This window comes from Gymnoscopelus braueri, assembly GCF_963280865.1.
Source record: "Gymnoscopelus braueri genome assembly, chromosome: 20".
Taxonomy (NCBI): domain Eukaryota; kingdom Metazoa; phylum Chordata; class Actinopteri; order Myctophiformes; family Myctophidae; genus Gymnoscopelus; species Gymnoscopelus braueri.
In genome coordinates, this window is record NC_137622.1 from 1295271 (window position 1) to 1314001 (window position 18731).

At 40.5% G+C, this 18731-nt stretch overlaps 2 protein-coding genes and 1 long non-coding RNA gene across 6 annotated transcripts in view; all 3 read left to right on the forward strand.

Annotated features, from left to right (window-relative positions):
• Positions 1-18731, forward strand: part of LOC308076530 — a 44634-nt gene that overhangs the window by 22148 nt on the left and 3755 nt on the right. The window lies entirely within an intron of this gene.
• gjb1b (gap junction protein beta 1b) lies at positions 2-2890 on the forward strand. 2 transcript variants are annotated; one of them, XM_080415853.1, is made up of 2 exons: positions 2-63; positions 1019-2890. In XM_080415853.1, the coding sequence occupies exon 2, from the start codon at positions 1033-1035 to the stop codon at positions 1858-1860; it is 828 nt and encodes a 275-aa protein (XP_080271979.1). In that variant the 5' UTR covers positions 2-63; positions 1019-1032; the 3' UTR covers positions 1861-2890. The 2 variants fall into 2 exon arrangements, with proteins under 2 accessions (XP_080271979.1, XP_080271980.1); XM_080415854.1 differs by lacking the exon at positions 2-63 and adding an exon at positions 618-751.
• On the forward strand, positions 6371-11876 carry LOC308075467 (gap junction alpha-3 protein-like). Of its 3 annotated transcripts, none has more exons than XM_080415370.1 (2): positions 6371-6638; positions 9798-11876. In XM_080415370.1, the coding sequence occupies exon 2, from the start codon at positions 9843-9845 to the stop codon at positions 10923-10925; it is 1083 nt and encodes a 360-aa protein (XP_080271496.1). In that variant the 5' UTR covers positions 6371-6638; positions 9798-9842; the 3' UTR covers positions 10926-11876. The 3 variants fall into 3 exon arrangements, with proteins under 3 accessions (XP_080271496.1, XP_080271495.1, XP_080271497.1); XM_080415369.1 differs by having other exon boundaries at positions 9812-11876; XM_080415371.1 differs by having other exon boundaries at positions 6371-6625; positions 9812-11876.

The window sequence follows — 18731 nt, forward strand, 5'->3', positions numbered from 1 at the left end:
CACAATATTTTTATTCATTTTCACCCATTTTGTACACATTTTTGTGTACCACCACAGCTGAAGGTAAAATAAATGCTCTCATTATATTACCTTCATCAAATTTGTGTTGTTTTGGACTAACATTCAGTACACAGTGAAGTCAGATTTGGTGTGAGTGATCTACCCCAGACGTATAAGGATAGTTTATAGGCTGCTGTGTTAAATTATGATTTACACTTAGCAGAACATTTACCAGAAACTAAATATTTTTGGATGAAACATTTTAGAAACATCTAAAATGAGTAATCATTTGTATTTACTTTTCATAAGCAAATATGAGCAAGTTTGTAATCATTCTCATAAACAATACAGGGTCTCAGACTTGAAAAAATGTCTCCCAATGAGATGGAGTTCTTGGCAGTGCCTTGGAGAATTTGGCTGGCATAGTCTGTCGGTCTGTCTGCAACTGAACCCTAGGTCAGATTGGGAGTATTGTATTAATACAGGGCCAGCGGATCACGTGTGTGTCGAATGTTTTGCAATTGGCTTCGATCTGTTACGTGCTGTGACGGTGCACGGCGGTAGGCCATCGCCCAGGTTTTTATACCGCCAACGAGTGACCTGGCAATTCTCGGTAGATTTTGCTACGCGTCCAATCCAGCTTGATGTCCGGGCGATATCTGAAGATGGTTAACTTTGGACCTGGCACCACTTATGCCGCTTATGCCGCCGGCTGAGCTCGGCAAACCGCTTCCAAAATGATGTTGTAAAGGTAGACTTTGAATAATTATCTTCATTATAGTGGTAGTATATTGGAGTTCAGTAATGTCAATAACATTCAAACTATTCAGTGCATTACAACGTCATATATCAGTGATGTTTGTGTTTTTAAGAAAGGCTATGTAGTATATCAGGTTTGGTTGTGTTAGCACTAACTACATTTGTTGAAAACCCATGCCACAATAATGGCTAACTCTCTCAGGATGGCATATATAGGTTCGCCTTCCACCCTCACAGCATTTAACATTTACTCTTCCAGACCTGGAATCGAAAATGAACTGGGGATCCTTTTATGCCCTGATCAGCGGCGTAAACAGGCATTCTACTGGCATCGGACGCGTTTGGCTCTCCGTCATCTTCATCTTCCGAATCCTGGTGCTGGTGGTGGCGGCCGAGAGCGTGTGGGGAGATGAGAAGTCCCAGTTCACCTGCAACACCCAGCAGCCGGGCTGCAACAGCGTCTGCTACGACCAGTTCTTCCCCATCTCCCACATCCGCCTTTGGGCACTGCAGCTCATCCTGGTCTCCACCCCCGCTCTGCTGGTGGCCATGCACGTGGCCCACCGGCGCCACATCGAGAAGAAGATCCTGAAGAGGTCGGGTCGCTGCAGCCCCAAGGACATCGAGCGCATCAAGAACCAGAAGTACCAGGTCACCGGAGCTCTGTGGTGGACCTACATGATCAGCGTCGTCTTCAGGATTGTCCTCGAGGTGGTTTTCCTCTACATCTTCTACTTGATCTACCCCACCTTCAAGATGGTACGTCTGGTGAAGTGCGAGTCGTACCCGTGTCCCAACACGGTGGACTGTTTTGTCTCCAGACCCACAGAAAAGACCATATTCACAGTGTTCATGCTGGCAGTGTCTGGAGTGTGCGTGCTGCTCAACCTGGCCGAGGTGGCGTACCTTATAGGCAGGGCCTGCATACGCTGCATGCACGGCTCCGAGGAAGAGTCCAAAGTGGCGTGGATAACGCAGAGGTTGTCCTCCTACAAGCAGAACGAGATCAATCAGCTGATAGCGGACCATTCTCTCAAGTCTAAGTTCACTGTGACCAAGAAGAGCCCTGCAGATAAAGGAGAGAGGTGTTCCGCTTTCTAGAGAGATTGCACTTCCTTTACACATGAAACTAATCAACTTGTCATGTCCATGGGAGCATGCTGTCGCACTGTCACACTGTCTGCAGTAATTTTACATGTGGCCATGTACTGTATATTAGCTCGTTTTGAATATGCTTATTTATGCGGTTTGTAAAGTTGTTTATCCATCGTTACCTTTGTTGTTCATACATTCGTTCTTTATTAGATAGATAGACCTTTTATTCATCCCACAGGAGGGGAAGTTCAGTTGTCATGGCAGTACCGCAGTTATGAAACACAGGTCAGATACAGACAAAGACATACAGCTATGAGTAACAAATAATAATACAAAAGAGTAAGCAGTTAGTAAAGCACAAGGATTAGAATAAAGTTTCAGAAACCAAGAGATTTAGGTATACTACACTACAGTACTCTTACTTGGCCCTCTGCACTTGGACTGTCTGGGATTTAGCGTGATGTATGAGCTATTAACAGGTGTAAATGTAGTCAAAATTGATGATTCCATTTTATTTGTTCTACTGACACAAGCGTTTACTTGTCCGTGGAACACGCAGTGGGTTGTAGATTAGAGAAGTGAACAGGGTCCTATACAAAATAAAATGCTGGATAGGAGAGAACTTAATTGGAATTGAAAATGTGGATTTACATATCTAATTGCAGTCGGAGCTGAAGTACGGTAAAAGGGCCATTCGTTTAAATATGTCTTACAGTAATATTACTTGATGCCTGGAACGAACCCACTTAATTGTGTTAGACCACTTTAGTCATTTTATTGTGGGGAAATGGTAGACAGTTATGACTATTGCTGAAATATTACTGCTTTTAATTTTTTTCTTATGTTTGTTATTTTAACATGAGGTAGTAACAGAACATGTAGGGAGCTTGTTGAGGACTGTTGATATTGAATATTATAGTAAATAAGAAAAAAATTGTAAACCAAACTAAATTCCCTTTTACCTCTAATAACCCATTAAGACCTGAGGTCGATTCTACAAATGCCTTCTAAATCAGTAGTTCTCAAACTTTTTCGTGCCAAGGACCCCCAAAATGATATGTATTTGACCGCGGACCCCCATCTGAAAATGTTTTGGGCCAGGGACCCCCAGAAGAGAAGATTTGTGTTAAAAAAAAATTAAAACACTTTAACTTTTTCATTTTTTTTCAAAAATGGCAGATGTACAAGCTTGCAGAGTGGCACGAAGTGACACGCTGAGCTTGTAGATCTGCTATTTTTGAGATGTTCTAAATCCTAAGAGTTTTCTGAAAAACGTTGCTATACATACTGTAGCTAAAATCTAAAATGACACAGGTGCTTTACCGGTTTTAATGGGTTAATCCTAAAAGCATTGAAACCCTGCAGCGTCCCTATTCTTAGGGGGCGAACATTTGGCGAAAATAGCCGACCTACAAGCTCACAACTCATCGTGACGCAGCACATTGTGAGCTTGTAGATTGGCTATTTTCGGTGAAGGGATTTGGTGTAACTGTAAGGGAAATACTCGTGGACCTAATATTGAGCCCTGGGGGACTCCGGTCAACTAGTGTAAGTACAGTATAGTGGTTAATTTTTTTTTATCGCAGACCGAAAATATTTCTTCGACTGGACCTTTTCAATGAAATTACTTTGTGAGGAAAAGAAAAACAAAACCAAGTCATTCTTGATTCTTCCCAGGCGTGTTTCAGTCTCAAAATGGTGGCATTGTTCAAGATGCCACATGATGAATAGGCAAGATCAGAAGAATTCATTCATTCTTATTCCCTCGTTTGTTTGGGCGGTGCAGCAGTTTGCTGCCAACACATCTCATCTGGTGCTGGTGACATGGCAAATTTAACTAATCCACTCCTTCTCACTGACATTTAACCACTTGAACCCTAGCGCCACTAGTCTGGGGCAAACATTCAGTGAAAATAGCGGCTATTTTTGGCAAAGAGATTTGGTTTAGAGCAGTGCTTCTCAACCTGTGGGCTGGGGACCACTGGTGGGAGGATATTGCAAGTGGGCCCCAAAAATAATCGGCAAAACACACAAGATTTCTATGACAATATAACATTAACAAAAAATGATGGTTGGGCCATGAATGCTTTTGAGATTTTTAAGTGGGCCCTGATCCTGAAAAGGTTGAGAACACTGGTGTAGACTAGAGGGAAATGCTAGCGGACCTAGTATAGAGCCCTGGGGGACTGGTCAACTATAGGGTTCAAGTGGGTTAGTCATGCACCAATGTTTCGGCTGTGAAGCCTTCATCAGGGTGTTTTTGATCAAATAAATGATACATTTAGCCATTTAAAGCCCAAATTAAAAATACATTTTGAGTAATTTTAAGCTGCGTTTAAACGATACAGTTGTCACTGTCAGAACATCCCCGATTCTGCCTTTCTTCCCTTTTCCCATCATACAATAGTGTGTATTTTTGTCCATATCTCTCTGGTCCGGTGAAACATTTAGGCTAACTTTAATTTCTCATTGGCTGTTTTATTAACACATCTGAATATATTTATAAAAACAGACAGGCTTGAGTTTGCATATATTAATTGACATCCAGGTAAACAATCCATTCAAAATATGAAAATGACTTGGAATTTTATACATGTATATTGTATGTATATTATTGTATATTAAACTTGATGATAATTTGACAAATACATTGACACAAACTATCAAGCATTCATTTAATGATTTCTTGTCTCATATATATGATATATCATCTTGAGAATAACAGAGCTACAGTATAGTAGGAGGCAGCAGTGGCTCAGGAAGTAGAGCCTTGGAATCGGAAGGTTCCTGGTTCGATCTCCGACGACTCCTGGCTGTGTGCCGAAGTGTTCTTGAGCAAGACACTGACACAGGTTGGTGTCTTGCATGGTTGCCTTCATCGTCGCTGTGTGAATGGGTGCATGTGAAATACATTGTGAAGTACTTTTAAGGGTCAGAAAGAATAGAAAGGGGCTAAATAGATGCAGTCCATTTACCATCTATAGTGGAATGATTTGCAGCAAATGAATCTGTCATATTTAGATTTCTTTGGCTATTCACCTACAAGCTTGTAGATAGGCTGTTTTTGAAAAATGGTGAAGGTTTATGCAAATCTTTGTGTGTATATATATATAATAAGCAAACATTTGTAACTCAAATCTTTGCTTCTGGGGATTCTGCAAATGTCTTCTAAATCCTACATTTTATTGAACATTTATTTTTCTATATCAGTGGTTCTCAAACTTTTTCATGTCAAGGACCCCCACAATTATATGCATTTGGCTGCGGACCCCTATCTCAAAATATTTTGTAATAGGGACTCCCAGAAGCAAAGATTTGAGTCAAAAATGTTCCCTTTAAAAATATATATATTCAAATATTTGCACAAATTTTCCAGATTTAAAAAAAAAATAGCCCAAAGAAATCTAAAATGACATGCGTTCCTGGATTGAATGTGTTATGGCAGTTGTATGAAACCTCTACACAGTAATGAATGTATTAAAAGTAGGGGTGCAACAGTTAATCAATCGATTTTCAAAAATAACAGCAGATCGACAAGCTTACAGAGTGTCACATTGCGACGTGTTGTGAGCTTGTACTGTGGGTCGGCTGTCTTTGCGCGACACCGCTGTGCGCGTTGTGACACCGTTGTGCGCTTAAGTGGTTAATCAGACTCATCCATTTAGTCACTTATTAAAAATCCATTCAAATTAGTTTTACCTTAATTTGTTGCTATGTACAGTATATCGTTGCTGTCGGGCAGAAACCTTTTATCTCCATATTCTAACTTTTCGTGTTTTTTCGTAAGTGAACGCCCTACTTGATCATACTACAGTGTCACACAAAATCATCAAAAGTAGCAGATCTATAAGCTCGAAATACGGCGCAAAGCGATGCGCTTTGAGCTAAAATTTAAAAAAAGAATCAACGGAGTAATCGTCAAGAAGATAATTGACAGTTGCAGCCCTAATTAAAACATCTTTCTCACTCTAAATTGGCACTAGAAGTCTTGTTTTGAATTTCTGTATATTTCAATTCTTATTTTGGGGATCTGGATGGGATTTTGGGGATTTTCTTTGTTTTGTTTTCAATGGTGTATGTTTGGATTCTGGTAGGAGGTACAGTTGCAAATGGGCAAGGGAGGGACTATAATGTGACCAAGGAGGGTGCTCGCTGTGATAATGTTTCTATGTTTTAGGTCCATCATAGTGTTACCAGCTCCCCACATCGCAGACTTCCATTATTATGTCCGTTTCATTTGTTCTCTGAAGACGAGGAAGGCCCTTCAACTCAGAGTTATGCCCCTATCCGTGATAGGAGAGACCCTGACACTATATTTAGACAACAGTAGCACCCGTCGCCAGACAGGCTTAGTGGAGCACCTTATTGGCCAACTGCCCCGTCACTCACTGTATGAAGCGAGTAGGGGGGCTTCGGTAGTTTACATTAGAGTGTTGCCCTGTGCCAAATTTAACCCTGGGGGAGGGTGGGGGGTTAGGAGGGGCAGCCCAGTCAGAGTTGCTTGTGAGTGTGTCCGGCAGGTTTGTGGCCAGTGGAAGACCCCCAGGGCCCTGAATCCTGGAAAAGCCGTGGCCTGTGGCCGTGGACAGAGAAGAGGCCGGAGTCGCTTGGGTTCAGCAGAGTGGAACAGCGACGGCTGAGGACAGCAAGAGTCCACTTTTCCTGTCCATTCAAGGGCATTGCTGGGGGGCCGGAGTCTGAGGCCTGGTGGCGAAGAAGGAGACCCTCCATGGACCCTCACAGACACGGAGCGCTCCGCCACAGGGGATGTGTAAGTTGATGAGGTGGGTTTACCGATAAGTGTGTCTTCTGTGTGATTCTGAAGTGTGATTCCTAATGTGTTGCAGTATTAGAGCTTGTGATGGAAGGTAATGAATATATCCATAGTTTTGATTGGCACATATTAATAAGCAGAGAATAGCAGCCGTGGCTTAAGTCCATAGTTTGTTCAGTGCCTATAAGATGAATGTGATAGGAGCTGTGGAATCCTTCAAAGTAATGTTGATGTTGTCCAAATTAAGGTCTTGTTTATCTTGGCTGTTTTTTATGGTATTATCTGTTTTACTTGGTTTTCCAAGTAACATGAAATGACATTTCATCTCACAGTAAAAGATGGTTGTTGACGGTTCATCCAAATCTCCATTTATTTGTGTGTTTTTTTTTATTATTATTTACAATTCAAGCGCTCGCACAGTAGCCTATCCAAGAGCACATTGTTCCTCTCTTTCATTGTCCATCAATATTATTAGTACAGTAGGTGATTATTTGTAATGCATAATGTGTTAGAACTGCTTAAAGATCTTTTTCTGGTATTGTGTTTCACCTGCCGCGGATCAAGTTACTGTGACTCCTGGCATGAAGGCCATCACTTTCCTGACATGCCTCCTCCTGTCCACACTTGCCAAATATATATCCCCCCCCCCCTAAAGTAAATATAATCCTGTCAGTGTCCATGTGAAAATGGTCACTACCTGACTGGCACTTTGGAAGGGACAGGATACAGTATATACCCAGACCAGAGCTTGGCTCTCTGGGGACTCGTTGGGTTTGAGACTCTTCTGCATTTTGGTGAGATATAGAAGGGAAGAAATTAGTCGTTCAAGCAATTATTTTCATTACCAAAACTTTAAAGGAACTGTAAGTGATTTTTGTGTTGTTAAATTAAGTGTTAAATGGCTCTATATTCTGACAGTTATCATAGCTATAGAGTGTTTGTTAAGTAACAGGGGTCTCCCGATCACTCCAGCTCTTTAGTAAACACTGCATGAATTACATTTTCAGGTCGGGATGCCAATTTCCTCCAATCAGGGGAGAGATCTCGCACAGAATACAGGATATGCAAGTGAAATTGGAAGTGATGAATTGAGTGAGCAGACAAAATTGGAATTGAAATACTATAACATTTAAGCTGATAAATGGGTATTCTCTCCTGTTTGGATGAAATTTGGTGACGGACCTGCAAATGCCTTTTCTGTTCACTAAAGACCTGGAGAGACAGGGAGAGCCCTGTTACTGAACAAACACTCTATAGTATCAATATCAGAATTTAGAGCTTTAACTCTTTAACAAAACAAACTTCTGTTTTAACCCAAAAAATATTACTTACACCACATTTAATGATTATGAGCTCTTGATTATTGTCTCCGCCAGGCCGAAAGGCATGGCGAGAGAGTATGTTTTACCCCATGTCTGTCCGTCCGTCCGTCCGTGTGTCCGTCCGTGTGTCCATCTGTCTGTGAACAGCTAATCTCCGGCACCGTTGGCCCGGTCGCTGCGAAACTGTGCACACACACTCCCTGGATGCCAATTCAGAACCTCTGCCCCAATTTGTTTACATGGCCCTGTTATAGCGCCACCAGGAGGCCGATTTGTGCAAAACCCATTTTTTTATATTACTCCTGCACATTTTATCAAAACATCACGCAAATCAGTGCACAGTATCTCTATAGTCATGTGATCAACCTGGATCTGTCTGATTTTCCATATTCCATCCTGATTGGCTAAGGTTGGCTTCCAAAGTTTGCAGGATTGGTCCGTTTTGAACTAAATGCCTCAAATCATGAACGCAGCTTGCGATTTCCGTGCAATTTCACACGCACATTCCCACTAGGCCGAGGAAGAAATGGCACTTTTTCAAATTGGCCTCATGGTGGCGCTATAAAAGGCTGATTTGGGTTTTTAACTATAACTGCACCGATCTGCGTGAAACTTTGCACGCATACTCCCTAGAGGCCAAGGAAATTATTAGCCTTTTATATAGCGCCACCAGGAGGCCGACTTATTTTATCCAAATTTCACGCAAATCGGTACACATGATCTCTATGGTCATGTGATCACGATGGATCCGTTTGATTTTTCATATTCCATCCTGATTGGCTAACATTGACATCAAAATATTTGCAGGAGTGGTTCGTTTTGAACAAAATGCCACAAATCATGAACACAGCGTTCGATTGCGGTGGAACTTTGCATGCACATTCACACTACGTTGAGGAACAAAAGCCACCCTTTTAACATTGCCCTATTATAGCGCCACCACGAGGCCGTTTTTTCTTTTTTATATTCGTCCTACAAATTTTGTCCAAACATCATGCAAATCAGTACACATTATCTCTATAGTCAAGTGATCAAGATGGTTCCGTCCGATTTTTTATATTCCATCCTGATTGGCGAATTCCGAACATTGCTGGCCCACAATAACCTACCTGACCTGGCGGAGACCTGTGCTCCGAGGATATATATATATTTTTTTGGGCTTCTGTTTTTGTCCAGGTTATTTTTTTGGTTTTGGAAGATGTAACTTTGTCGAGGCAATTTACTTGCGCTAAGGTGCTCTAAGGTCTGTATCTTAAACTCAGTGGTTATCAATGTTGGGTCCAGGGACCCTCGTGGTTCCTTGTGGGGGTAGGTCCGTAACTCTGAGAGTGTACAAACGGAACATTTTGTACTCTCTGTTATGGGTTTTCCTTTCCTAAAGCAAAGAGTTGGAGAACCCACTGTGTTCCAGGTCCCTTTAAGACCTGGAACACATCTGTGTCATTTTTAGATTTGAGCAAAAAAGCATTATTTTACACTTTGGCTATTCAAAAATAGCAGATATACAAGCTCATAGCGCAGCACCGAGTGCCGCGCTACGAGCTTGTAGATCTGCTATTTTAGAAAAATCGAGAAAATGTGTGCAAATCTTTGAATATATATATTTTGAAAGCAAACATTTTTAACTCAAATCTTTGCTTCTGGGGGTCCCTGGAAGGACCTATTTTGAGATGGGGGTCCGCAGCCAAATACATATACATTTTTGGGTCCTTGACATGAAAAAGTTTGAGAACCACTGATATAGAAACATAGGTTTTTTCAAAAAACTGTTGGGATTTAGAAGCCATTTTGTACAATCGGAACCTCAGGTCTTAATTAGGTTAACTTGTTCTTTGTGTTTGTCCTAGCTTGGTGGTCCTAGCTTGGTGGTGGTGTGACATCGTCCCGTAGCCATGGGGGACTGGAACCTGCTGGGAAAGCTCCTGGAGAAGGCCCAGGAGCACTCCACCGTGGTGGGCAAGGTCTGGCTCACCGTCCTCTTCATCTTCCGCATCCTGGTCCTGAGCGCCGCCACCGAGAAGGTGTGGGGCGACGAGGTGTCGGGCTTCACCTGCGACACCAAGCAGCCCGGTTGCGAGAACGTGTGCTACGACATCACCTTCCCCATCTCGCACGTGCGCTTCTGGGTGCTGCAGATCATCTTCGTGTCCACGCCCAGCCTGATCTACCTGGGGCACATTCTCCACCTGGTGCGCATGGAGGAGAAGCACCAGCAGAGGGAGAAGGAGAACGCGGACAAGCACGCGCTCATGGCGAGCACGAGCAAGCACAAGAAGGCCCTGGTGAGGGACGACAAAGGCCGCGTTCGGCTGCAGGGAGAGCTCCTGCGCACGTACGTGTTTAACGTCATCTTTAAGACCATTTTTGAGGTGGGCTTCATCGTGGCCCAGTACCTCTTGTACGGCTTTGAGCTGAGGCCCATGTACACGTGCGACAGGTTCCCCTGTCCCAACACGGTGAACTGCTACATCTCCCGGCCCACGGAGAAAACCATCTTTATCATCTTCATGCTGGGCGTGGCCAGCCTGTCGCTGCTCCTCAACCTCATAGAGATCTACCACCTGGGTTTCACCAAGTGCCGCCAGGGGATCAGCTACAGGAGGAGGAAACAGCTGCGAAAGCAACAGCACTCCTTGGACTTTGTGTCCAAGCCGCCTAGCGAGGTCGCCGTGCCGTACGCCCCCAGCTACGACGACTACTTCCACCAGGTCCAGCCCGGCGTGTACCCGCCGGTGCCCGGCTACAACCTGGCCGAGGAGACGGACTCGTCGTTCCATCCGTACCACAGCAAGGCCGCGTACAAACAGAATAAGGACAACTTGGCGGTGGAGAGGAGCAGCAGCAAGCCAGAGGAATGTGACCTGAAAGCAAAGACGGGAGCGGAGTCGCCCCCCGGGTCGCCCACCCAGGGCAGGGCGGGCCGCGCCGCCAAACTCAGCAACAACAAGACTAGAATAGACGATCTGAAGATATGAGAGCGGGTTCAGTTGCACTGAGTAAGTCTTACAGTATGTTGCGGCAAAGCGGCTGTAATGTTCCTCCAAGGCATTGAGACGCGAGGGGGACTGACACGTTCGTAAAGACGGAGTCGGTGGCAGGATTATCATTTGCATCTGTTCAAGAAAATGTAATTCATGCTGTGACCACTGCCTGCTTTAAATCTGTTGACAGATTATCTGCATTGTACTGTACTGTGTTTTTTCTTCAATGATAGCCTACTAGTCTGACGGGATAGTAGGGCTGGGCTATATGACTTTAAATCAATATCACGATTATTTCAAACGTTTGCCTCGAGTTCGATTAATGAACAATTTCCTCTTTTTTTATAGTGAAAATAGCAGATCTACCTATGCGACGCATTGTGAGCTTGTAGATCTGCAACTTTCCATATTTGTTTGTGTGCCACCACCAATAGAAAGAAGTATAAAACAGAGTGGTTAATCAGACTGATTGATTTAGTCGAAAAAGATGTGTTAGAATTCTTTCACGTAGATTTGTTGATATATGGGGAAGAAACTGCATCTCGATAATTCGATTTACCTACATGAACAAGATTAAGTCTGTTATTGGTTCTACATTTCGGTTTTGATTTATTTGTGGTTAATTGCCCAGCCCTACGGGATACCACTTTTCACTGAAGTACCAATGGCATTTTGATTAAATGTAGGCACACCGAAAGTATTGTCAAACAATCAGTGGTGGAAAGTAACTAAGTACATTTACTTAAGTACTGTACTTAAGTAAAATGTTGAGGTATTTGTACTGTACTTGAGTATTTCCAATTTCCAATACTTTTACTTCTAGTCCACTACATCTCAGAGGCAAATATTGTACTTTTACTCCACTACAATTATTTGAAAACTTTAGTTACCAGCTACTTTTCAGGTATCAATTATGATATTATAAAACATACATTAACCACTTTAGCCCTATTTTATACAGAGGCTGTTTGAAAATAGCAGATCTACAAGCTCACAACGCGTCGCATCGCAACGCGTTGTGAGCTTGTAGATCGGCTATTTTCAAATATTTTAGTACTTTTACTTTTGGTACTTTAAGTACATTTTGATGCCAATACTTTTGTACTTTTACTCAAGTCAATTTTGAATTCTGGACTTGACGTAACGGAGTATTTCTATATTGCAGTATTGCTACTTTTACTTAAGTAAAGAATTTGAGTACTTTTTCCACCACTGCAAACAATATTGATGCTACTGTATGTGTGCACAACTTATTGATTTGATTTTGTTTATGGGATAAACTTTATTCTCCTGCTTGTCTTCTCTATTGCATTATGAGAGGACATTTATTTCTTATCACACAGAGAATGGTGTTGAGGTTGAAAACAAAATGGACGTCTACAATACAAGAGCATCTTTTCATTTAAAGCTGCACTATTTAACTGGTCTCTTCTACCATGGATTTGAACCCGGTTTCCTGCGCAAGTGCTGACATGTTTTTTCCATTGAGCTAATAGAGCCTGCCTGCTTGCTCAGGGGATAGATTGAATCTTGACCTTGAGGTCAAACTCTGTGTCAGATCCTGTGTCTAGGTGAGACATGACCTTTGACACGATCTAAATGTCTCAATAGAAGAGCAGGGAGACAAAATACAACCACCCCAATTGTATAAGTTATATTGCATTAACATACTCTACCATACAGATTGGACTAAATGCAATTGTATTCATAAGAAAAAGTTACATAGTGCTGCTTTAACATGTACTGTTCCGTGTTTGTTTTTTTCCAGACAATGAAAAAAATGAATGGCTGTTATTTTATTTATTTATTTTCAAAGCATCCGTTTGTTGAAAGGGTCGAGCGTGGAGTATAAAGGAGCCTTATCTGTAAATAACTGTAATTTAAAATAAACATGTTTCCCGAATGCTGTTGCTTTCTGCTTGCTGTACTGCTTTCTGTTGTCCTTCCTTTGGTAACAAAAAGCCATGCATGCAGGGATTTGTTCAGTCTTGGCCTCCTGACCTCCAGTGGTGGAAAGTAACTAAGGACATTTACTTAAGTACTGTACTTAAGTACAATGTTGAGGTATTTGTACTTTACTTGAGTATTTCCAATTTCCAATACTTTTTTTCTACTCCACTACATCTCAGAGGCAAATATTGTCTTTTACTCCACTACAATTATTTGTTACAACTTTAGTTACTAGTTACTTTTCAGATATAAATTATGATATTATGAAACATTCATTAACCACTTTAGCCGCATTTTATACGTAGGCTGAAAATAGCCGATCTACAAGCTGCGACGCATTGTGAGCTTGTACTGTAGATCTGCTATTTTCAAATATTTTAGTACTTTTACTTTTGGTACTTTAAGTACATACTTTTTATACTTTTACTCAAGTAAATGTTTAATTCTGGACTTTTATTAGTATTTCTATATTGCAGTATTGGTACTTTTACTTAAGTGAAGAATTTGAGTACTTTTTCCACCACTGCTGACCTCATTTGTAGAAACCAGATAGGCCAAATAGTTAAATTTAACTTCCTCCGCAGCTTTGAGGTCAGACATGGTTTAGGATTTGAGGAAGCGCAAAGCTGTACTCAGGTGATAACACATTAGGAAACCTGTCAAATGCTCCACAAAATGCTAAAAGCACACGATGACCTGGCCTGTGGCGTTCCAACTTCTTGTACGCTGTTGCTAAGCAGCCTACACTATTATAAACATCCCTGCAAAGATAGCACTTCAACGATCATGTTCAGTTGTTGCTTATCATGGAAAATAACGTGTCTGACTCGAAAATATGGAACATTTATTTCAGATGATTCAAACAAACAGAACAAAGAAATATGAACTGATAGAAACTATAGTTTCCTAAAAATGATAGTATAGGTTATCTAAAGGTACACGCTACTCAACACATGGGCATGCCCATGCTTTATATTTTTGCAGCCCTTTATTGTCATGAAAAATACCATAAGAATATAATTAGCCTATTCTCCTTTTTAATGGAGGACAAATTATGAAAACAAGACAAAGTTAAATTATTAACATTAGTGATTAAAGGACATTTCAACAAACATGGGCGGAAGAATGTGCTTTCATGGAGGTAAATAACAAGCCATCTTGGCCAGAGAAAATAGGCATTCCGGGTATATTTACCATTCTCTGATTTATTGCGAGTGCAATTTGTCCACATTCTGTTATGTTCACAGTTTGTGAATAATGTTTTTTATGTGTTTCCTTCATTTAAGACTAGTCGTGTAGTCTGTTATGAAAGCTTTTTTTAAACAACAGTGAAATGAGTTGCTGTGCACAACCCTAATCCAAGTGGCTTGAAACCCAAACAACTAAATTCTAGGTCAAGGCCCTCGGACACAACTGCATTTAGCTTGTGCCCCCTGAGCGGTGTTAAGTTGAGTAGCCCTATAGTCCACATGCTTGACCTTTTTCCTCAGAGCACAGCAGTGCTTTAGTGCAGTATAGTTCCCAAACGTTTTCATGTCAAGGACCCCCAAAATTATATGTATTTGGTTGCAGACCCCCATCGCAGAAATATTTTGTGCCAGGGACCTCCAGAAGCAAAGATTTTAGTTAAAACTGCTCTCTTTAAAAATATATTCAAAGATTTGCAATTTTCAAGATCTTTCAAGATCTACAAGCTCATAGCTCAGAGCTTGTATACTGTATCTGCTATTGAATAGCCAAAGTATAAAATATGGTTAAAGTGGTTAAAATGATTGTGACGCGCTATATCAACAAATTTGACCCAACTTTGAGAACCAATGCTTTAGTGAACATTGCTTTGAAATGCATTTAAGAACATGCATGCTGTTTTTGTCACGGCCAGCATGATGTAAATAAACATTTGCACCTGTTAAACACTATACAGTTTGCTTTAGCGAGCGCTTTGTATATTCAGCCTGTGAGGGCGTTGCATTTTCTGCATACCCATATGTTGTACTCATACTTGCCCGGGAAGCACAGCAGATGGCACCGATGGCATGAAAAACCTTGACATAAGTGAGACGGGGTGATCATGTCTGGGAAGCCGCCCTTACAAGTTTGAACTGGTATGCTCCCAATTTCCAGTAAACTCTATATGTGTGTCATGGTAAAAAAAACCTGAGTATCAGTTTATTTTTGAATCATTTTCAACGACCAGAAAAGTAGGTTGTTGGGGGTTCAGGAAATAAAAATAAAAATAAAAGAAAATGTTAGAACAAAAAGCATGTCAAACAATTTCTTTAAACAAGTAGAGTCCCTGGCACAAAACCTTTTTAGATGGGGCGCCACGGCCGAGTACATATCAATTTGGGGGTCCTACGCACGAAAAGGTTTGAAAACTACTGTATTAGGCTGTACGTTTTATATTAAAATATTAGGCTACTGTATTAGGCTACTGTAAGTGGTATTAGGCTACTGTAAGTGCGATATTGAAGTATTAGGCTACTATAAGAGTTATATTTCAGATACTGTAATGTGCTGGGGAGAGTGCCCCATGCATGTCAACACACTTTTTTTGACAACTAAAGATTTCAGCACACACAAGCATACAGTAAATGCCACTCTAACTTGCATTATCACTACATAGCATTTTATAATTTGAACGATCAAAAGACTGAAGGGGTTGTCAACACATTGGGCACTTTATAGTTCCTGAGGTGAAATTGGCACCAATGTGATCAGCTCACTATAAGTAGGATGGTCATAATTCATTGTGCTCGTACATCCTGAGGAAGTGGTAATTATAGTGTAGCTCCAGGAATGACAACGACTGCTGTGTGGATTTTTATAGACACTAACTGTGTTAAAGCTAGTTATAGCTTGTAAATTATGTTCTGTCAAAGTTGTTACTACTACAAGTTGTGTGTGTGTGTGTGTGTGTGTGTGTGTGTGTGTGTGTGTGCGTGTGCGTGTGCGTGTGCGTGTGTGCGTGTGCGTGTGCAGTGATGGGAAAAAGTACTCACACATTTTACTTAAGTAAAAGTATCAATACTGCAATGTAATATACTCTGTTACAAGTAGTGGTAGTAGTACTCATTGTGCTGAATGTCCCATTTCACGTGTTCAAAATTTCACGTGTTCACAAGTTCAAAATGTATACAAAACATTTTGAAAATAGCTGATCTACAAGCTCACAATGCGTCACATCGCAACATATTGAGAGCTTGTAGATCTGCTATTTTCAAATGGCTGAAATATATATAGGGCTGAAGTGGTTAGTGTGTTTTGTAATAATAATCAAAATCTACAAAGTAACTAGTAACTAAAGTTTTAATATAATTGTAGTGGAGTTAAAGTGCAATATTTTCCTCTGAGATGTAGTGGAGTAACTAATGTTAATTTATTAAGAATGGCATTCTTAAAATCGTTGTCCTAAAACGTTGATGTAATAAAAACCTGTGTGTGTGTGTGTGTGTGTGTGTGTGTGTGTGTATAATTTTTGTAGATTTTTGATTTGCCAGTATATTCATAAAATATACTTACCGACTATGTTTTGCAACATAACAGCATAGACCAATTTATTGACCACTTAGCCCTATTTCATGCTTTGTTTTAGCATAATAAATAGCAGTTCAATATAAGCTCATATCGCAACAGCTTGTAGGTCTACAATTGTTTTGTCATGTGTGACATTTTTAAAGTGTTCAAATAATTGTAGTGGAGTAAAAGTACAAGTAGGCTACTCTGAGATGTAGTTGAGTAGAAGTACTGAAAATTGGAAATACTCCAGTAAAGTAAAAAAAAATAATACTTCAAAATTGTACTTAAGTAATAAGTACAGTAAGAAAATGTACTACTTTCCACCACTGCTTACATGTTGTCTCCCTCCCTGACAGACGGTAGTGGGCAGTAAGAGTCCATTACTTGAGTAAACTGTACTTCAGTGGTTCTCAAACTTTTTAGTGTCAAGGACCCCCAAATTAATATGTAGGCTCTTTGGCCACTTTTTTTAAAATGATAATTCAAAATTATTCAAAATCTCTCAAACATTTGCGATATTTTTTCAGAAATAGCAGATGTACAAGGTGGAAGAGCAGCTGCTATTTTTGAATAGCCAACGTATAAATAAAGTGGTTAAAATGATTGTGACGCTGTATTAAACTGCTTTTGCTGGGACCCCCTGGAACCCCCTCAAGGACCCCACTTTGAGAAGCACTGCTATACTCAACTACATTTCTCGAGTATCTGTGCCTTACTTGAGTATTTATATTTGTATGTACATTATGAAGTACTTAAGCCCTATTTCAAATATGGTGGAAAAACATTGTAGATCTACAAGCTCACAACACATCACGTTGTGCCACGCTGTGAGCTTGTACATCTGCTGTTTTTGAACATTTCCTAAAAATATACAAAATGTTGAATAATTCTGATTATTAATATTGTTATTTTTTGCATAAATCTTCTCTTCTGGGGGTCCCTGGCACAAAACATTTTCAGATAGGGGTTGGCGGCCAAATACATGTCAATTTGGAGGTCCTTGACCTGGAAAAGTTTGAGAACCACTGCTTTAACTCAAGTACAAAGTTGACAGAGCAGCTTTCACTTGTAGTGGAGTAATATTTGACCATGAGTATCGATACTTTGACTCAAGTACTAATGAGTACTTTGTCCACCACTGGTGATGCAACCAGACAGACACCACTGCTCCACACATAACAGCTATAGGCCTGCAAGTCTGCCCTCTGCTGGTAATAATAGGAACATATGAATGACATTTAGTTGGTGAGAGATATAATGATAATAATAATGATGATAATATTGATAATAATAATGATAATAATACACTTTATGTTTCATTGCACTTTTCCTAATGTTAAAAGGGGTTTTAACAAAGCAAAATACTAAAATACAGCAAAACATGTTCTCTGAACGTTCAGAGAACAAGGACCCACTAGTAGAGTGGAGATGTGTCGCTTGTAAATCTGCTTTAAAAAAAAACGTAGAAAATGTGACAAATTTGGAACATTTTAACAACGGAAGTCTTGTAAAGGGGTCCCTGGCAAAAATATGGGGGTTCATGACATGAATATTTTGAGGACGACTGGTTTAGATCACAGAGATGGGACCTTTATGGGACATCAGCAGATGTGCAATTTAGGGAGAAAATGTGATTTGGAATCATTTAGATTTCTTCTTTTTTTACACAATTCTTCTCTTCTGGGTTTCCCTGGCACAAATACTTTTCAGAAGGGGGTCCTTGAACCCCAGATTAAAAAAGTTGAAGTTGTAGATCCTTCAGAATGTGTGCAAAGCTTACAGACAGTGTGTGCACTGAACTTATCAGTGGGTGAAAAATATCATACCTTGGCATCAGTCATTTGATTCTTCTGTGAATGGGGGGGGGGTAAGGGAAGTCTATTTCTATTGCATATTTTATACAGAGAGACAAATGAAAGTGATTTATAATAAAGGGGAGAAAGGCATTTAAAGAGATAATACTGTAGGAATCAAGTTTACACCACTAGGGGGACTCAAACCCCACAAAACGTAGCTGTACAATTTTAACCCCACTCATGAAGGATTAGGCCTTCTGTTTGCCATAATGTACCTGTCTAGTATCTTTTCAGTATCTTTCCAGTGGTGTTTACTAAAAAAAAAGAAGTAAAAGTATAAATACCATTATGTAGAAATACTCTGTTACAACTACAAGTAAAAATCCAGTATTCAAAATCTACTTGAGTAGGCTACTTTGGTACTTCTGAAAAAGTACAGAAGTATTGGCATCAAAATATACTTAAAGTACCAAAAGTAAAAGTACTCATTATGCAGAATGTCCCATTTCAAGTTTTCAAAATGTATAGAAATCTT

What these genes read in the sequence shown, in the direction of transcription:
- gjb1b (XM_080415853.1), top strand. Translation starts at nt 1,033, where the DNA reads ATGAACTGGGGATCCTTTTATGCCCTGATCAGCGGCGTAAACAGGCAT.
- LOC308075467 (XM_080415370.1), top strand. Translation starts at nt 9,843, where the DNA reads ATGGGGGACTGGAACCTGCTGGGAAAGCTCCTGGAGAAGGCCCAGGAG.